At 38.3% G+C, this 20,321-nt stretch overlaps 1 protein-coding gene across 2 annotated transcripts in view; it reads right to left on the minus strand.

The window, feature by feature from the left end:
• The window catches only part of PLCE1 (phospholipase C epsilon 1), a 136,908-nt gene that overhangs the window by 8,888 nt on the left and 107,699 nt on the right, over nt 1–20,321 (minus strand). For both annotated transcript variants that reach the window (XM_083866007.1, XM_083866006.1), the window contains exons 12-28: nt 19,116–19,238; nt 18,896–19,032; nt 17,734–17,972; nt 16,874–16,935; nt 16,574–16,739; nt 14,673–14,780; nt 14,150–14,266; nt 13,909–14,067; nt 12,790–12,913; nt 10,556–10,680; nt 9,813–9,930; nt 5,407–5,538; nt 3,999–4,289; nt 3,056–3,219; nt 1,902–2,163; nt 889–1,007; nt 370–498 (exon numbers count right to left, since the gene is read on the minus strand). In XM_083866007.1, the coding sequence (XP_083722133.1) occupies nt 370–498; nt 889–1,007; nt 1,902–2,163; nt 3,056–3,219; nt 3,999–4,289; nt 5,407–5,538; nt 9,813–9,930; nt 10,556–10,680; nt 12,790–12,913; nt 13,909–14,067; nt 14,150–14,266; nt 14,673–14,780; nt 16,574–16,739; nt 16,874–16,935; nt 17,734–17,972; nt 18,896–19,032; nt 19,116–19,238 (2,575 nt within the window). The remainder of the gene's footprint in view (nt 1–369; nt 499–888; nt 1,008–1,901; nt 2,164–3,055; nt 3,220–3,998; nt 4,290–5,406; nt 5,539–9,812; nt 9,931–10,555; nt 10,681–12,789; nt 12,914–13,908; nt 14,068–14,149; nt 14,267–14,672; nt 14,781–16,573; nt 16,740–16,873; nt 16,936–17,733; nt 17,973–18,895; nt 19,033–19,115; nt 19,239–20,321) is intronic.

Genomic DNA, 20,321 nt, shown 5'->3' on the forward strand with positions numbered 1-20,321 from the left:
CCTACGGTGCTTCAGTTCATAGAATTGTGCAGACATGTTTGCCTTTGTTGTAAGGAGAACCCACTGCCCCCATTGACTACAGAGATTGTTTTTCTCATCTGCACGTGCCCAAATATTAAAATACTAATATAGAATATGTTCTAAGATTATAAACCCATTCTCTGAAGCCAAGAGTGGGAAAATTCCATGGATTATATTCTGTGTTTGCTGTGTAATTAATTCCACAGCAATGCACTTCTAACAGCACCCCTTGCTGTGATGAATGAACTACAACGACCCTCTGTGTGAGAAGCACAGGGAGACAGAGGTCCAGAAGGATGTTGTGTGGATTCTGGCAATGAAGAGTCTGCAATTCTGCAGGAAGCTCACCTGATGGAGCAGCTGTGCAGCCGTGGTCCCCACGCTTACACTGAAAACAGTGAAAGGCTCTGGGCCAGGAATTCCATGAACTGTCACTTTGTAGGTCACGGCAGCTTTCCTTTCTCCCAGGCTAAACAACTGTTCAGACAACATTCAGCAGGTTACTGGATGATTTTAGACAGGCATGTTATTTCTAAGTTGCTTAAAAGAAACTGTACACACAAGTTGGAAGGGCCTTGACAAAGCAAAGCTGTTGAGTTCATACGTGGCTCTTTCTTACACTATGGATGGAGGCATCTAAGAAAAAACTCCCAAACCCCCCAAAAGCCTCCATCGTATCTTGAAGCTGAAGAGAAAGAAGAAAAAAGAGGTTTTCCAGTGGGAACACATAAACTACCACTGGAAAAAGGGCCAACCTCCATCACTCATTCCCATTCTAGCTGAGCTCAGATATCTTCACATCATAGTAGTTATTAAACCAAGAATATTAAACCAAGAATTCACTCATACGAACAAAAATTAAATTACCATAGATGCCGGCAGAGTGTTTCCAGAGGGACTTTCTTCCATTCTCCGACTGTTTATGAACAAACTGGAAATTTCCAATGTTTCATTGTGTAGGTTATGGAGCTGGACATGTCTGTAGCCTAAAGAGGAAAAATCCATCTGTAAATACTTTGCCACATCCTAGGACACAAGTCTCATAAAGGAAAACTCAAATTTGCTGTATTTATAGCTACATGTTGCCACACAGGTAGGACTTGAAGCACTCTAACAACCCTGCATTAACTCTCTGTACAACAGAGTGTTACAGTGCAACACAAATCCCACTGCTGACTGGCTCATAGAGCAACCTGCCTTTGTTTTACCATAATATTCAATATAGTCATACATAAAATATCTAAATATCAGAACATGAATGAAGCAAGGTCAAAATCTCATTGGAAAATGTATGTGTATGGCCAAATCTCCTCATATGCCAATCCAGGCAGTTGTGTGACATCAAAGTGGCACAAAGCAAATGTAAAAGAGCTACTGGCAACATGGAAACTCCAGCCCCCCAGGTCTCACATCATTAGTGATGTTTCCTGATCTCTCACTTTTTTTCACCCTTTCTTCAACTCCTCTCCAGCCATGGCTGTGAGAAGTGCAATTTCCCTCTGCACAGTGATCAGCTGCTACAGCAGTTTCTTGGGCAAAGGACAAGGCAGAGGTGAAACCACTCCAAGTTTCTAAGGGAAGCGAAGTCCCCTGGTGAACATATCCTCAGGAGCACCCACATGATTGCAGCAGGCGTGTACCACATGCCCCTGCCTCCACAACAGCACAGGATTGGACTTTTTACAAGCCGCTGGGGTGGCCACCAGCTCCCAGGGGGTCTTAGATCAGCACTGTACTGCCAGGCCACGGTGTGTGGTCTGGTATTTGCTCCCTGTCTCCTCTAGAAAAACGCAATTGATTAAAAATTTCCCTCTGGAAGGATTCATTCCAGGAATCTGCTGGACCATTTTGGCTTAGGGTGCCACAGGACCGTACCATACCTCTCTTGAGCGCCTTGAGGGGAATGATTCTCTGTGCAGTTACGGCCGAGCAGTTGTTCTCCACAACCGCGAACCGGAGGAAGACCAGATCCTCAAAGTGAACGCGGAAAAGGAACTGCTCGTTCCACATGGGGTTCAGGGTGTTGCGATGGATGGGTTTGGTGCGGAAGTGGCAGCTGTCCAGGGGCATCCCCAGCACGTCCAGCTCGATGCAGGGGCTGCCCGTGCTATTGCTGGGGCAAACGTTCTGGCCAGACACGATCTGCAGCCGAGCACAGCCAACAATCAGTGGAGTAATCCCTATGCTGTCGTGATCCTGAGCTAAGTACTGCTCAGCACAGTTTGTTAACGTGCTGAATTAACTACAACACTCACTTTTGTGATTGCCAGGGCAGTAAGTTCAAAAGCAGAGCTCCCTCAACCCTCCCACCCCAACACCACTGCTGTGGTATCTGTCCTCTGAAAAAATACACTATACAACTGTTCAAGGCATCTGAACATTAATCCAGAAAGAATACACCAGTAATGTAGTCAAAAAGGATCACATTTTCTTCCCCATTACTTTGGAGTGATGGCACTGAGCTCTGGCTTGCTTTGGCATACATAACACAAGCATTAAGTGTGCAACTACAGCTGGGAGAATTCTGATTCTTATGAATCTCACTTTTCTGACACATTTCCTGGAAAGGACTAGCTTCTGAGAGTACATTTTTTTGGCCACAAAGCCATGAATTATATATCTTGTTATGTACCTTACAAAAAATATTTTTTCGAGATTCAGTAGAGCTTTTCATAATGGCTTTTTATGCAGTTTTTCAAGTGCTCACAAATGTGTAAAACATCAAGGCACATGTGTAATTTTACACAGTTGTGTAGTGCCAGAGAAAATGCTTTCAGGACTGAGTTTCAACAAATACTCTGAAAGAAACAGGGGAAGTAACTATGGATACAAAGCAGCAATACAATAAAATAAGGACAAATCTTTGTTCCTTTCCTCTCCAATTTCTGTTAGTTAGGCCGACCTTTGGAAGCAACATTTGAACATTCAATCTTTTCATTTAACAGCATGACTGTAATACTGGTTAAAGACTGTAGCTGCACATTGTCTACTTCTATCTGTTTGTCTGTATGAAATTCCCTTTTTATGTACTTACTGTTAAAGAATATATAGCTGGCTCCTTATTATCAAGGTCTCTTTCCAATGGACAAAACTTCTGGTACATTGAACAGTTTTTATCCCACAGAACCGGAGGTTTCAAAACATATCCACAGCCACCGTTAGCCTCAAACATTGCTGCATTTAGTTGCAGAGGAAGATCTGGGAAATTAAGGCAGCCAAAACTGACAGAGAGCAATGGTACAATGGAAAAACTGTAATAGTCAAGACATGTTAGAAGTATTTTTTTAAAAATTATTTTAGTTGTGTACTATTCCTGGTTTTCAGAACTAGCTATGATTTATGTATCCAATCTATGCAGCAATTACACAAAACTCTAAGAACAGTTCATTCTTTTCCTTTCCATTGTCTTTATTGAACTGCAGGGCTTGCCTACACCAGTTCTCTGAGAAGTTTCCAGGAATGTGTCCTGAACTGCAAAATGAAAGAGCATTGTAGATGACCTAATGGAGGATGCTCCATTGCAAATGTGAAGGAACACAAGATAGGATAGCAAATATTCCAAAAATGTTTGGATCAATCAACATTAAACCAGCGTCCAAGGCAGCACTTCCAAGTGAAAAATAGTTCATTGTCTTCTTATGCTTGAAATGATCAGAAAGGGATAACCATCACATGAACTGGGAGAAAAAAAAAAATCAACCTTCAGCAACAAAATAAATATAAAAATGGAAGTGTTGCTGTCCAGGCACTTCTGGATTATCAGGGGACCTGGTGCATTGGCACAAAGCTCCTGGACTCTGAGGTCACTGCTCTCAAGGACCAGACTGTTGTGATATGAACCTGCTTGTACTGGGGTGCAGATACAGGAAGGTCCCTTGGGAGAGCAGGGAAACACAAACAGGAAAAATAAAAATTCACGACTTAAGCCCTTCCATCACCTCTCAAATGTATTCAAACCTGTGCCTGTGTAGCCTTACCATCAGTCTGGTAGTTGAGGGCCACGAGCTGCACCCCGTGCAGCCAGAAGATGAGGGGGTGTGGGTTGGAGGAGTCGATGCGCGTGGCGGCGGGGTAGGTCCGCAGGAGCTGGCAGGTGGTGTGCTGGATCAGCTTCTGGGAATAGCGCCGGCACAGCCGCTTGGCTGCGTTCTCGTTCAGCGACGAGATGTGGTAGCACTTGGGCGTCCTGATGATGGCACTGAGGGAGGCTGGGGAGTTGTAAGGAGAGCAAGGATCTTCCCAGGTCTGCCGCATTGCATCAAAGGGACCTGGAAAATAAACGGAGCCCTCACAGCTGCAGGTCAGAGAGTCCAAAAATTTGATGTTTTCTAGAGGAGAATGTGTGTGTGCTTTGGTTATGGTAGAAAAACGTGATCCTGGAAAATGACACCACTCAGAGCAAGTGTCATAGTCCTTCTCACACAGTAAGAACAATCCATGAGAGGAAACACAACATCCAAGTATTGAAATAATACCATGATTAGATGTGCTAACAACCACTTTCATAAATAAATACATAATTGGCATTTGCCTGAATAAAATGAAGGAATAAAATTCCTTTCTTCTCATTTATATGTTTTCCATGAGGAAGAGAGGCAAGACTGAAAGCCATCTGCTAACTTTCCAAACAGACAGTCTACAGAGGCTGCAAAAGTTAGGAGAAAAAGGCAGCAAAATACTTATATGCCTTAGAATTAGGCACCACACTTCTTCACTTTTACGACACTGACCTCTAGAAGAAAATCTCTCCTGTCTGCTGCAGTTATACCCTTGGGCTGCACAGAATACAACCCTCCCTGAGCCAGAAAATGAGTTCAAAATACCTGTTTATGGCAATCACTTGAAAGGCAGGGGATCTGGGTCTTATTCCTGCTTAGAGCTTTTTCTGTACTTTCTTTGTATTTCTTTACATCTGTTCATAGGCAGACTCACAATTTCCAGGTTCACAAGCTGAATCACCTACAGAGTCTGATTTGCACAATTACATGTTTGGATTTGGCTGAATTTTAGGCCACTAAGTTCTGTTTCAGACAGTAAAAATTCTTTTCTGGACCGGCACAACAGTCCTGGCTTTCACTTGTGCTTTGAAAATATTCACGTATATCTTTAAAAATATAAACTTTAAGATACTTAAAATGTACATTAGCTTTGAATTGTTTACAAATTTGGGTAATCATATTTCTGATCAAGGAATCCTAATATTCCAGACTCGCCACTTCAGTTGTAAGAGTGGTACTGTAATAGCTGCTGTGCTAACAAAAAACCATTCCAAAGTTTAACCATTTACACATTGCAAAGTATTTGATCTTTAACGACTTGGTCTGGTACACGTGTTGGGTTACAGTGGCATTCCACGTGACTGGTGAAAGAAGATGCTAACTTTACCTTTTCCAGATGCTTTGGCAAGAGCAGCTGACTCCCCAGGGCTCAGCCTGCCAGGATTGTTGCCAAAAATGGACTTCCTGCTTTTTCTTTCTTTTCCTCTGCTAGAGCCAGATGGGTTTAGAGTTGACAAGCCTGTTCCCATAAATGTAAAATAAATGAGCCAAAAAACATGACCAAGAGGGCATGACATTTTCCACCATATTTTACATTATTTTTGAAGGCATGAATACTTCTGTTACATAGCACACAGGACATGCAGTGTATTTTTCCCTACAATTTAGTTTTAACATCTTTATATATATACACACTTTTATATATGTATACTTTATGTATGGTTTTATATATAATATATATATGTATGCATTTACAAAATGTATATAGAAACCCATATGAAACAATACAATATACAATTCTCTCCCTGCAATGTAACTTTTCTCCACTTCACTTTTTGGCTTGAGAAAGGTAAAGGCTTTCTCTCAAATTACTAAATGGTCCGAATTGATATTAAAAATAATCTGATGCTAAAAAGTAGCAGTCCCAACTCATTCATCCTAGGAAAAATTAAAAAAAAAATAAAAATCTTTTCTACAGAAGGAATAAATCTGTATAGTAGTGAATATCATTAAGTTCATCTAGGTTATCATTAACTTCATCTAGGTTAAGATACCTACATAATTAAATAAATGCAAGATTATGATTTAAAAATATAACATAACATAATAATATGTCCAAATGCAGTCGGTTAAACACTTTAACTACAAAATGTTTTCAAAGTCATCTTCTTCTGTTTATTTGTATTTCATTGTTGGGAAATAGAGTTAGGTGTGCAAAATCCATTACACATTTAATGGCCAATATGTACTAGGAGTGGAGCTGGGAAAGCTCTAGTACAGCTATTATTCAAACTTGTGCATTCTAGAAACATAATGATTAAAATCATGACCTGAATCCTAGTGAAGTAAACAGACTTAATCCCACTTAAAGTAGGATTTCTGTTTACTTGGAGAGAGCACACAGCAGATCAGAATTAAAGTGCACAATAATTATTCTGACACCCACAGCAGTGAGATGGAGGATGCTCTCAGACCCAAGATGTATTTGTGATATAGAATGTAACAAAGCAAATACACTGTTATATGCCTAACTGTGACTCCTAAAATGTTTCACATTAATTCACATCAATTCACACCTGCCTAAAGACACTTCTGGATTTAATACTAGTATTTCAAACACAAATGTAAATCACAAAGAGGAAATACTGGCCTTTTTCTGATTGAAGTCTGCCAACAGCTGCAAATTTTTAGCTCTCAATCTTTATGGCATGTAATCTTTATGGCATGTGTACGTGTACTTACTAAAATTATGCACACAGTTTCAATGGAACTGCTTGGGTTAATAAAATTCAGAATATACATAAAGGTTTTCCACACTGGAGATGTACTGCCTCTTTGGGCCAAAGCATACACATAAACCACAGAAGATGGTAGAAACTGGGATAAGGAATATGAACTGACTAGAAGAATGAGGAGTTATGCACTGTGTGCTTCCAACACTATTTAAATCCACTTTTCAATGGATCAAATAGATTTGGCAAGTAAGATCCAGGTTTCAAAATCCTGTTGTGGAGACAGTCACTGAGGAAACAAACTAACCTCATAAATCACCAGAGAGTGCAGTGCAGAGCCCTAGGGCTGACTGAACCCAGAGTGATGGCCACAGGGCACACTGCAGCTGGGAATTTCCTTTTAGTCCTTCACATGCTTTGCATGTTACTTACACACCTCTTCCCACAGACAACCATTTTTCACTCCAAATTAAACTTGACTCCAAAATATAGCTTTACCAATTCATAGAATCATTGATTTGCAAAATAACAGAGGTTGACAAGGATATGGAAGTCACCTGGTCCAACTCTCTGGTCAAAGTAGGACCAGCTTAGATTCCACCATACTGTACATAAATCCCATTGTACAACTACAGTGTCAGAGTAAATGTTTTGTGTTTCCCTAAAACCCCTATGCCATGCTCTTTGAGTTACAGAATTTAGTCCTTATCTTATGTGTTAGATATGAGCACACTGCTTCACTACTTCTAGATTTAATCCAGAGGATTGAAAGGTTCTCTGCCCTTCTCCTTCTCACCATACTAACATAGCAGGTTAAACTGTAATTGCCACCTTCTCACCACGTGTTTCAGACCACCAGAAAGTCTGCAGGTTTGCAGATCATAAAAGGGAATTCACAGCATTTTTATATGTAGGGTGCCCCTTTTTATGTTCACTTTAATTTTTTGAAAAGTGATACCATAGGGGGAGATAATCTGATATGATGGAGATGATGACTGAATTTCATGCTGGTGAGCTCAGGTGACTCCCTGCTCCCTCCACTTGACTGTGCAAATGCTGCTTCTGTGCACTTAGTTTCTCTACTCATTGTGTAAGGATCTCAGCACCAAGGTGATGAGCCATGTGCCAGGAGCAGTGCTAAGGGGTGCTCCACTGCCCTCAGCTTGGGTGACCCTAGAGAACAGACCTTCAGTCTCTCAGATAATGGTGGAATGATATTCAACACACTGAAATTCAAGTTAAGCAAGGACTGTAAGGTCAAAGAGCACAGAAACAAGAGCCATGGTGGGTTCCTTGTTACCAGAGGTTTTATAAATAAAAAATGTTATTTTCTCCACATGATAAATTCTGTTTTGACCAGGGAACATTTAGAGCAGTCTGTGTTACCCAGTAGGTTAGGGTAAGTGAACATTATGGTCCTTATGTGCTTTTTTATAGTCACAAATCAGTGATTAACATTCAAGGATGTAGGCAAGTGTAAACACAGAACAAAAATATATGAAGACAGAAGAAATGAAGTATTTACACCATTGATCAGACACTGACATGAATTCTGCCCTCCCTGTTTCCAAAACTCTTGCATTTTCTGAGTTAGTTAGGAACACAGGCACCAGAGCTACATAGTCATGGATCTACCAGCCTTGTTCCCATCATTAATGGACAATACTGGGGTAGGGCCCTGCTCCACATCTGTGGTGAGCAGAGGAATCCAAGCAGTGGCATGGTGGCCATGGAAGCCCACATTACCTCAGAGGAGGCAGTGTTTGTCTCAAAGGAGACAAAGTTTGTTGGAAAAGTAATTTCTACAGCTTTATATGTTCATCTCTGAAAGGAGATAATTTTCTTAATTGTTCTATTCATGATCCCTTTAAAGCAAGAGAAAGAAATCTGAGAAGGAAAACAGGTATTTCTTTAATAAGCAGCATTACATTAAAAATTAAATATTTCAAAGTTTTCTTAGGACATCAGAATTTTTTTATGTGTCAAAATGCCTGAAACAACCCAAACTATCCCCGTTTACTCTTAAATATCTTTCTTTAAAAGAAAATATTTTACTTGAAAGATATCTCATTGCAGATTTCATTAAATAGAGTATCAGATTTGAATTTTTAGAAGTCATTATTTTTACAAGTGACACCTACAATTTTTAAAGTTATAAAAGATTATAAAAGAATGTCTGTCCATTTTTCAGCATGTTTATCTTGCCTATTTGACACTATTTTATGTTTGGTTAGCTTTTCTAATCTGATTATAGTTCTGTTTGTATAAGATCATGATTTGGCAGAATTGCTAACTTTTCCATAGAGAGCCATGCCACTAAAGAGCAGATTTTTCATTCAAAACATTAAACATATCAATAAACAATTAATTCTCAATTTAAAAGTATTTATGTACACAGGATGAACCAAAATATACCCAACCTCATATTTCAGTACTGAACAAATGCCTATCAGTGATCTCTTTAATTACTCCCTCACCTTTTCTCTGCAAAAGTTATTCTTCCTACTGTACAGAAGATTTTTCTATTTCCATAACTGCTTCCCTGAAGACTGAGTGAGAGTCTGCAAGCAGCTGCTCTCACCCACCCCATGAAAAGTTGTTTTTACCCCTGCAAAGGGCTCCTCTCCTGTCCACTTGGGAAAGAACAGAAAATGCAGCTGTAGGCAAAGGTCAAACACACTAAACAGAGGTCACCTAAAAAAATGTGACACATTCTACCTTCAAGGTCTTAAGAAAATTTTCCTTCTTAATTCAGTAAGTCCTTACATGGAAACTCAGAGCTCTTAAGATGAAGCTTTCTGTCATCTGGCATTTGGCAGTGAAGCAGTTGTCTAAGTTGTGAAGACTGGCAAATTTCACTTTTGTAAACATTTTAATATGACAAACAGTATGTATTCACATGATTTATGAACACTACTTCTCAGCCAGGAGCTGCTATTATGAAGACTACCAAATCATGAAGAACAAAGCTCCTCGACAACTTCAAACTAATTCAAAACATAAACATAATGTCTCCAGGAATTAGAAAGCTTAAAGTACTAAAACAGGGCAGAGTACTTACCCGGGAACTTTACAGCTTGACAGTAAATGACAAGGTCTGATAGCTCTGGGGCTATTTGTCTGCTTTCCTTCTTATTTTGTGGAAGATAGAATTCTTCACCCAGTTCCATGTCATAAACCTGAGTGACAACAAGAAGAACATTTAATAGTAGTTTTGGTGAATGTGGAAGAACTCCTGCATATCTCACTTATATCTTTGAAAAATTTTATCTCTTTCTCCCTATATGGTTTCTGTTCTCACCTAATAAATCTCCCTCCCGTGTGCACATTTCTGATCAATACCTGTTACTGATCCTGGAGTAGTGTGTGAAGGCCCTATTTAGAGTCAGTTCTACAAACATTTAGACAAAACACATCCATGTTGAGAAGAATCTACAATACACTAAACAGCAATACACTGCTTCCTTTTACAGATGATTTAATAAGAGGTGCTGTGACTATCTGATATCATACTACAGTATTTTAAACTTATTTTGAAACACAAAGATGCTGAAGATTCAGATGAAATCTTCAGTTCCATCAATATTAAGTTTCTCTCCTCTGAGGACTTTTCTTGAACAGTATGTTGAGCATTTGTTCTACTTAGGCTGTTTTCTCTGGTGTCCTTCCATGCTTTCTATTGTTTCTCTTCATTAAACTGTATTTGCTATCTGATGTCTCAGTTACTCAAACTGTACAAATTCTTTTGAACCTGGTTATATATCAAAGTGCAGCAGAGAAGAAAGTGGGAAAAAGCAGAACTACCTTTCCTTTATTATTGTAAGTAGCACAATCAGCCTTCTTTAGTCGTTTGGCAGTCTCTTCATTATATTCAAACTGCAGTTTATCACTTGATAATTTATTCTCAGGTCGGTCTTCAAGAATATTATCTAAAAATTAATATGATTTTAGTAAATATAAAGCCAAACAATTTCAACTGGAAATTTAATTTGAATTAACAATATTTGTGGACAGTGCTGTGAATCTTACATGAATAATCAGATGCTAAAATAATGCGTTTACTGGTCAAAGCATCATCCTTTAATAATAACTTTCTATTTAAAAATTTAAAGCTTGGGTTTGGTTAAGACATTGCCCTTTCTTTAAAGCCCATCCTTTTGTGCTCAGAAGACCTTTAAAATCAAACTATCTAATGAATTAAGTCTGCCATCTGAAAACAATTGATATTCCTGAATGACAAAATTGGCAACGTCCAAGCATAGTTAACTCTATCAAATACTTACACATTTTGTACAGTGAGTTTTGGCTTTCCTCTCCTTACTTTTACCATGCACAATTATTTTTTACATCCATAGAAATACCTTTTCAAAGCTACATATTTTTCAGAGAATAGTATGCCTAACAATGATGTGGTCTTTCTGGACCAAAATATTGCAATTGTCACAAAAGGAATAGTTTCAGTTTATTCCTGATGCTTTGACCATATTCTTTTTATGCACAACAAGTGTCACACATGCAGGCTTCTAACAGTTCCTGACCAATTAACAATGCCATATAAGAATATCTGCTTGCATTTATAATATGAAGTAAGAACTATATATTCACACTGTCACATTGAACAGGCTGAAGATGCAGTGCTGATTTTCATGCAGTTAAAATGCTCAACCAAGTGGCTTTTACCTTCCTGGCTGTTAGGAGCAGGAGAAGCATTAAGGACATCAGCTATGGGGAAATGAGTCAGAGAGGGAATAAGAGTAAAGGGAATTAAGATTTAGAGTCAGAGAAATGAAAAGTAAGTGTCAGTTGTAAAAGTACTAGCCTTATGCAAAAAATGTATTGGTAAGAATAAAACTGAATCTCTTTTAGAAAGTTTACAGACCATTATTTAGATTAGTTTTAACAAAATATTAACATAATTAAAGACTTCAAAGAATAATCATTGTAATGGAGTAATAAACCATGCTGCAGATTCCTTCATATAGTGGAAGGTGTGAATGTTTCTTGCTAGCTTAAGATTTCTCAAACCTTCTTTTAACTAAAACAGTACTCCAAAGTCACTTACTGCAATCAGTTTTCAAAATTTTCTTGGCAAGTCTGTTAGCAAAGATTTGAGTTTCCACAGCAATTTTCATCTACACCATCTCCACCCTATTCCTCACAAAGAGTATGCTCAAGTAGCCAGCTAGGCCAACTTTCAGGCAAAACACAACTGAAGGCAGCACTGACATCAAACTCATAAATAACATTGCTATTCCACAAGCAGTGTCAAATCTTGAAGTGCATTCACTAATTTTGTGACTGTTTTTTAAATCACTAAACACAGAAGTGAGTAATGTAAGCAAGAGACCCCTGAAAGAAGTCCTGTGCTGCAAGACATGCTTGAGCCTTACATCCTCTCTGAACATGGCACCTGGAACCTAAAGGGGTCCCCACCAGAAGTAAAGGTGCAGCAAGTGAAGTACTTCCCTGTTCACTCAGGAGAACATCCCCAGCTGTGTCAGACCAGGTGTCCATCTAGCCCAGTATTCTCTTTCTAACAGTGGCCACAGAGCAACCAGATCACCACCCCAACAACCACAATTGCTGAATACTAGGGATGGTGCTGGACAAAATACTGCTACCTATAACATTTGCGTATAAATCTGTCCATGAATTTGTCCAATTTTTTTTTTTTTTTAAATATGCTGGTGCCATTTGGCTCTGCAATATTTCATGGCAGCACATTCCAGAAGTTTACTACCAGCTGCACAAACAAATATTTTACCTGTTTTACACTCATCTTCCACTTGTTTTACTGAGCACCTCCTAGATCTAACAATTAACATTCTGTGCTTCCCTTAATCCACCACTTCATGACTTAGTAAACCTGCTTCCAATTCACCCCTCACTCCTCTTCTCTACCATCTGAAGAATTTCAGCCTTTTCAGACTTGAGCAAGGACACTGCTAAGTCATCTCATTCCTTAACTAGAATATTCACATCTTATTACTACTGTTCTAACAAAAGCTGTAACAAGCAAACAAACAAATAAATATTACCATCAGAGAGAGATTCATAGTCATAGTCATATTCATCCTCTTCATCTTCTTCCTCTTCATTGGTAGGTGGGGGGTTGCTAGCACCATTGCTAGCCTGTGCTTGCAAATGTGCCAGCTGGTGAGCCTACAACAACAGAAACACTTACTATTTATTGCTAAGTACTTTTAAAAAGAAAAAGAATTTTCATCACTGTTTGCATCTTGTTTTGTTTATTTGAAACCACTCAATACATTAAGTGAGAAAAAAGTAAGATTGTTAAGATCAAGCTAAAATACCACTTCAGGGGTTTGAATGTAAAGAGAATTTGTATTGCAAGAAAAACAATAAGATATGAAACCTAATTAATTATGGAAAAATATACAAGTTGCACATCATTCATGTCTGCCTTTTTCCGGTCTGACATATGCTGTTTCAACAACTTTTTCATAAGATGGAGAATATCCATATACTGGTATGATCAGTGTGATTTATTCACCTGATAACAAGAATTTAAGTCTAATGCAATTGTGTTTACATTTTGGGTAATGGCAATTAGTTTTCAAGGATTCAATCAAACTGCTGACTAACCTCAGACATTATTAGATTGAAGCTACTTGAGATGCAGCCCTAATTTTTAGAAATCAAAAAAATTCTCACATGGGAATAAACAGCACTTGAGTAGCAGATTCCATGAAAAGTCAATAAAAACTCAAGTATTTGCCTGGCTTGAATTTGAAAAAAGAAACAAAACAGAACTCCACTAAAAATTACTACATACTGTAAATATACACCCACACTCAATGCATATCCCTACTTCTCAATAAACATGAATAGTAGATGTTACAGACTCAGAAAAAGATTCATTTATGTTTGTCACACAGGGCATGTGGTGTCAATCATAGTATTATGAAGTTTTATAAGACTAATATACACTAAAATTTAGTTAAGCTGTAGGTATAATTTACTATATGTGTTGTCTACTTATTTGGAAGCACTCTAATCCATTGTGAGTTTTCCAAGCATGAATGTGCATTAGATTATTCTGCTCTATATATGGGATTAGCAAAACCTTCAAACACAAATGAACTATTTCTAACAGGAGTTGAGTCTCACTGCTTGCTGTTAAGGAAGTACTGTACCTTTTGTTTCAATATATCCACTGGTGTTTGATGGGCTTTCAGCTTCTTGTTTTTAAGCAGGATTTTTCTTCTCAGTTGGCCAGGGGAAGGCAGCATGGGATCATCAGAAAAGTCACTCTCAAATAAAAACTTCGTCACCAACTTCTCTCCAAATACACTCTGAAATATCAGGAACAAGTGACATATTACGGAAAATTCCACAGCAGGTGCTTGTAATAATTCCCTGCAGCTGATGGCCCACCTTGAAGATCTCGGCCATCTTGCGCTGCTGGGGCAGCGAGCAGTGGTTCTCTATGGAGATGATGACCGGCATGTCTGACGTGATGAACGCGTTGCGATCGATGGCCTCGACCACCTCCTGTGGGAGAGAGAGGGGCTGAAAGAACATGGGGCATCCTGCAGCTTTCAGTCAACCTACTCTGAGCTGACAGGGGAGGCATCTCCTCTCTTCTGTAAGAAGCAAAAGGCCACAGTGTGCTTTCAAAGCAAGAGGGTGTCTTGGTACAACACAAATGGTAACACTTACTTTTGTTATTCATGTAATAACAAAATGACAGAAAATTATATATGTTACAAAAACTAATCTGAAAGCATATTTACCACTGAGAATTTCATGTCTGACATAATCTATAGTTTATATTCTATTAGAATTTAGCCCATTAAAAATTGTATTTTTCTATTAGGCAATTATTTTTTTCTCTTTGTTACAGAAAAAATAACTTCTCTTTTTTTGTTGTTGTTGCCACGTGCAATTACCAGCATACCTTAAAAGAGATCTTTGTAGTAAGAGTATGCCCATGATAAATGATAGGCATCCCATCATCACCATCCCAGCAGTCCAATTCTACACTTCTGCAGCCTTGTAAAAGAACCTACAATGCAATTGAACAGTGTAAGCACATCTAAGCCACAGTATCATGCCATCAAAGTAGAAAGCAGAGATGGCAGAGCTGAATGAAAACCCAGTGATTCAGCAAAATTGCTGCAAAGAGCAATCTCTGTGAAGTAAACAGCCCATAGAAGGTACAGTCCCCAACTAACTGCATTCCCTAACTGAATTCTTTATTTCCCATTGAAAAAGAATGGGAAAAATTAAGCAAAGCATGTATGTTCTTGGAAGAATTACCATAAAGCTTTGAGATTCATGGTATTGTACAGGACACATGGAATCTCTTTGCAGAAGGTAGTTCTTACTGTATAGCTTAATTTTCTGAGAAAGAGAGAGACTGCCATATTTCTACCTGCAAAACCAGCTATAAAACAACATTTCAGGTTACTCCCATGACAGGTTATGGGGAAAGCACCTGAAGTTTGTTTGCTGGGTTTTAAAATTATTGTTAGTTGTATAAATAAAAGGTAGTCTATAAATGAAATCTTAAGAAACTTCTATGAGGATAGTTAAAATGCGAATGTGCCAGGCCATCTTGATCAAATGTTAAACTAATTTACAGTCATCAATTCATTCATGAATGTTTTAATCATTCATTTATTTATTTTAGAAAGTCATCGCTAGAAAAACCAACAAAGGAAGCAGAGACAGGATGAAGGAAGAGATGAGCTAACCCATCTTTTGGTAGCTCAGCTTATTATTGCTTATCAGTATTTAGCATGCCTGTCATCTGTACTACAATTTAATATTTTACTGAATAAAAAGAGTTCAACAATCAAACCCATTTCCAGAAAAACCATTCATGAACAAATAAAAAATTACTTCTGCTCAAAACCTGAATAATTTGATTTCAGACAGTTGTGTCCATAACTGGCACTCCAGCACTTCTGTGAGAGCCAGACACACTGAGCCAGAACCAAGTGCCTCTTCAGCTGGCAACACCACTTGAGGGACAGGAAAAAGCTTTTCTTAATCATGCACAGTTTGAAGGCAGTTGGTCTCTATCTCACTTCCCATCTATTACCAACACAATACTAAGATCACTGTGCAGTGCTACTACAGGAACCTCTGAGATTGCACTCCTCACTGCATTCATGTTATTCAGGATTTCCTAACACAGCCTCACCTCTCTGTCTACAGCCCCAGCTGGAGGAGCACATGGGACACCAGATGAGCCCTATCTCAATGGTGAGTCATTAACTCTCAGCATAAGGAAAGCACTACTGACAGGAAGTTTGACGCTTTCTCCAGCATTTTGTAAACACATAGACATACAAATGCATATACACAAACAAACACAGAACTGAAAGCCCAAGGGAGAAATTGTTCCTTCCCTGATCATCAACCATCAGGCATAAAGTCTAAAAACTGCAGAATATTCCTAGAAGTAATGCTTTTAGAAGTTATAGTTCCTTTTGAAATCTGTCTTTGCAGTGCAATGTACAGTATTTCAGTAGTGTTTTTGACATCTGAATGAACTAAAATATTAGATCAGTCTTTCCTGTGGGAAAGTCTAATTTTAGTAGGTTGGGTCAGACCGACTGGTGTCTAAATGCTATGAATCTCAAAACTAAACCCATTTTTTTGCCTTAGAAAAGGCATTTGAGCACAACTGTGCTTACAGGCAGCTTTCCCACACATCATGTTTTCCAACATTTTGCAAGCAGGGGTTTAGGACATTTAGATTTTCAAAGCAAAAAGGTCATGTTCCTGAAACTTGTCAGTAAAACAAACAAGTTCATGTTGAAAGCTACACAACAATCCAATCCTGCATACCTGGCTGTAGAGCTCCACTGAGGACTCCCCTTTAAGCTGATGGCCAGTAAGGTAAGTATTGTGTGAGGATTCTATGTAGTAATATGAGAGAGGAAACTGCAAGTCCTCAGGATTCTCCTGTGATTCATCATTTTTGGAGGCAAAGTTGTCTTTATCCATCAAAAATCTAGAAGTAAGAAGATGTCAGGAAATTTTATGCTGTGCTGAGCATTTTGTGACTCTCCAAGAAACATTAATACACCGGTATCTTCTTTTTACATATATATATATATATATATATAAAAGCATGTAAGTAATTACCTTGCAAATCCTTCAAAAGATAGCAGCCCCTGCTGGCACATGTTCACACTAGGTTCAAATTTCTACAAGGAATAAGAAATCAAAGATATATATAATAACAGTTCTTAGAAATATGTCTTTGTCATGTTTTTATATGTAGTCTGTTCATAGCACTAAACAGTTAGTATGCAAACACAGTCTTTTTGTGGATGTAGTAACCAGGTGCCTGCAAACTGTTTTACAAATAACTACACTAATATACTAAAATCATAACCATAAATCAAATAACCATTCAGGTTGAAAGGGATGTTGGGAGATCACCTAATCCAACCTCCTGTTTAAAGCTGAGAGAGCAATTAAATTGAAATTAAGAAAAAGATTTATGATCAAGTGGCCTACTCCTATCTAGTATGCTTAAAAACAACATACCACCATTTCAACAAGAGTTGTGGTATTCCAACTTGAAGTTTCTTTAGAATTTCTGTTTTTCAAACTCTGCAATTCTATCTTATAAGCTGATAGTTATATATAGTTTTTAGCCTACATTAACTGCTAAATGGGGGCTTGGTTTGGTGTATATTAATTACACATGCTTGGAGGAATAAAAAATTTTCTACACATTTTCTAAAATCTTCAGCCATGGTACATAAGGGAATAAAATGTCCATGTTTACTCTGGATATTTAGGGACATCCATAAAATTTTCTAGCCCAAAATAAAGATCGTATGAAATTTTAAAGTCAAGTAAACTGTAGAGACAATATCATTGTGAAAGGAAATACCCACACAGATGCTATTCTGAACAGCACACAACATTAATGGAGAAAACGGAATAACAGGAATTCTAGTAAAAAGGAAATGCAAGATATTTTTATTACAGACCTGGATAATACTGAGGATTTCATCATAGGTGCAGTGTTCTCCTTGGCAATTCACTAGGAAGTCATTCAGCTGCTGGATTCCTACTCCAAATACTCCCAGTGATGTGCTTTCAACTCCAGTACCATTGGTTACAATGCTGGCAGCAGCAATGGCATCAGATATTTGCCTTTGGTTGTCTGATAGCTGCTGCCTGCTCTTAATGAACAAACCAAGGTCTGAAACATTTCTAGTCAACAAATCTTAAAAGAAAAATGAGGAAATAAAAATATAAGCTAAACAATTATGCATATTACATATCCTGTATAGAATATAATCTAGTATACAATACACACAAGTGTTGTCACTGGGAGTTTTAGCAATGACACAGTAAATTAGAACAAAACCATCTTGTTTCTACACACCAATAAAAGAGAGATAATTAAGCATGCAAGTGAGTGGACTACAGGTGTCCAATTACTCTGAACAAAATCCTGGAAGCTTTAACATGGATCCACAACCTCCTACACTCCCACGACTCTCCTGCTCCCTTCACCACCACAAACAGCCTCAAAGCCTTCACTGTGTGCAACCCCACACCCTTCCTGTTCAATCACCCTTTATCTTCTTCCAGGTCCACATGGCAATTGTTCTGCACCCTCCCCACAAGCTGCTTGGCGGAAAGATTGTTTTCTTTACAGGCGGCCAAAGTCCCAGACTAAGGGGATTAGATTAAGGTAACCGAGGAATGTAAAGGGGGACAGAGGCTTCCTTCCCCTTTATCCCACATAAAACAGATCCACTAGGAAACTAGATAAGAAAAAAACCAGCGAAATGTGACACAGGGCACAGCCTCCTCATTTCTCCTCCCTATATTTGCTCAGTCTTTTAGCCCTTCCAGGATTTCTGCAACCTGTACAGATCCCCGGGCTCAGCCATTCAGCAACAAGCTTTATTCCTCTGCTATTACCAGTTACAAATATATCTGGCTAATGGAAAGCTGGAATACTTTTCCTTCCCTTCATTTTTGTCTTACATCCTGCTAACTAGGTATGAGTGGAGGCATGGCAGCAGGCCTCTACTTAAACTTAGAACTGATAATGAGACTGACTGAGACACATTTTATTAAGGCAAATAGCCAAAGTTGCTCAGCAGTCAAACAGCTGCATTTTTCTCTTTAACAAACCTAAATCAGGCTGGAATCCACTGCTATTTTCATCAATCTTCAAATTGGTATAGAGTGGAGCAGGGTCTAAGCCAGATCGATTGCAAGGCACAGCATAAACATCAAAAAGGTCTTTCAGATCCTTGCGGCTACGGACACTGCAAAAAGAGTGCAAAAGTTCAATTTTTGTTCTTTTATAAACGTGGATGAATGAAATTAGTACAGAAAAAAAATCTTTTACCTGAAAGATTTGAAGAGCTCTACAAATTCCACAAAAGTCATGTTACTATCAGACACCATGAAGTTCTGAAATCCCTTCATTCCTCCTTTGACACGGCCATGCCAGCTACTGCTGCTCCATGTGCTAAATCAAAAAAACACTGCTGTAGTTTGGTTACATTAAACTTCTACTTAATTGAAATATTATGCATTAGTGTATTAACAGTTTATTTGTGGTCACCTTAATGCATTTATTACCAACATCTGGAAGAAGCAAATAAAGTACTATCTTATAAAATGTATAATGATGTTTTTTTCACCTTCTTGCTTTATAGCAGCTATTTTTTTTCTTCATGACAACTGCAGACTTTATTGGAATGAAAAATGTATATTATGCAATTTAAAACTTTCATGTGGAAAAAGGCCTGATGTACATGGCACAAACGAAAGCACTTATTTTCCCTTTAAAGAAAATAATGCCAGTATTTTTGTAATGCAGGCTGTGTATAAGGTTCATTGAAGACTAAATAATAAAATATATTGTTCTGTAACTGCAATCATTAATCTAAGTTGTGCAGCTCAACAAGGTTTTTGAAGTAGAACCAGCACATTTCCAAAAGTCACATCCCAAAATCTTTAGGCTTCTAGAGGATTTACACTACTAAGTACAGTTAGGCCCTGACTTGAGCAGCATGAACAAGTCCATAGTGAACTACATGGAGTAACTTGCAATGAGGGGCTAAACTCTTGAGCCCCTTCCTGGGCCTAAACACCACTGAACACACATTACAGCAATGGGATCTGCCAGCAACAGCATCCTGAAAAGGGCAGGATCTAAGCAACAACAAAAATATCAAGAACTATCTAGTTTAAACCATAATTAACTGCACAAATTACGGTATTTCCTTCAAAATATCAGACCACATGTTCAGATTTTATTGCTCTGTAATGTTCAAAGATACAGAGATCCATTCTTCTACAAATTCTGCCATCAGGTTTAGTACAAATAGTTCTGACAGCTGTGATGGAAAAACAGGAGCAGCTTGTTGTTCCATATTCCTAAAGACATGCCTGTAAGCAGGTGACTTTCTACATAAATATGCTGGACCAGATCCCCAAGTTTACTCCTGGCATGGGATGGATGCATGCAATTGAAAACAAAATGTGATTTAAAAGTATTAAAAAATACTTTAGTTGATAATATTTGATTTGTTTGAGATCACTATGG

Source organism: Zosterops lateralis, assembly GCF_965231275.1.
Source record: "Zosterops lateralis genome assembly, chromosome: 8".
Lineage (NCBI taxonomy): Eukaryota > Metazoa > Chordata > Aves > Passeriformes > Zosteropidae > Zosterops > Zosterops lateralis.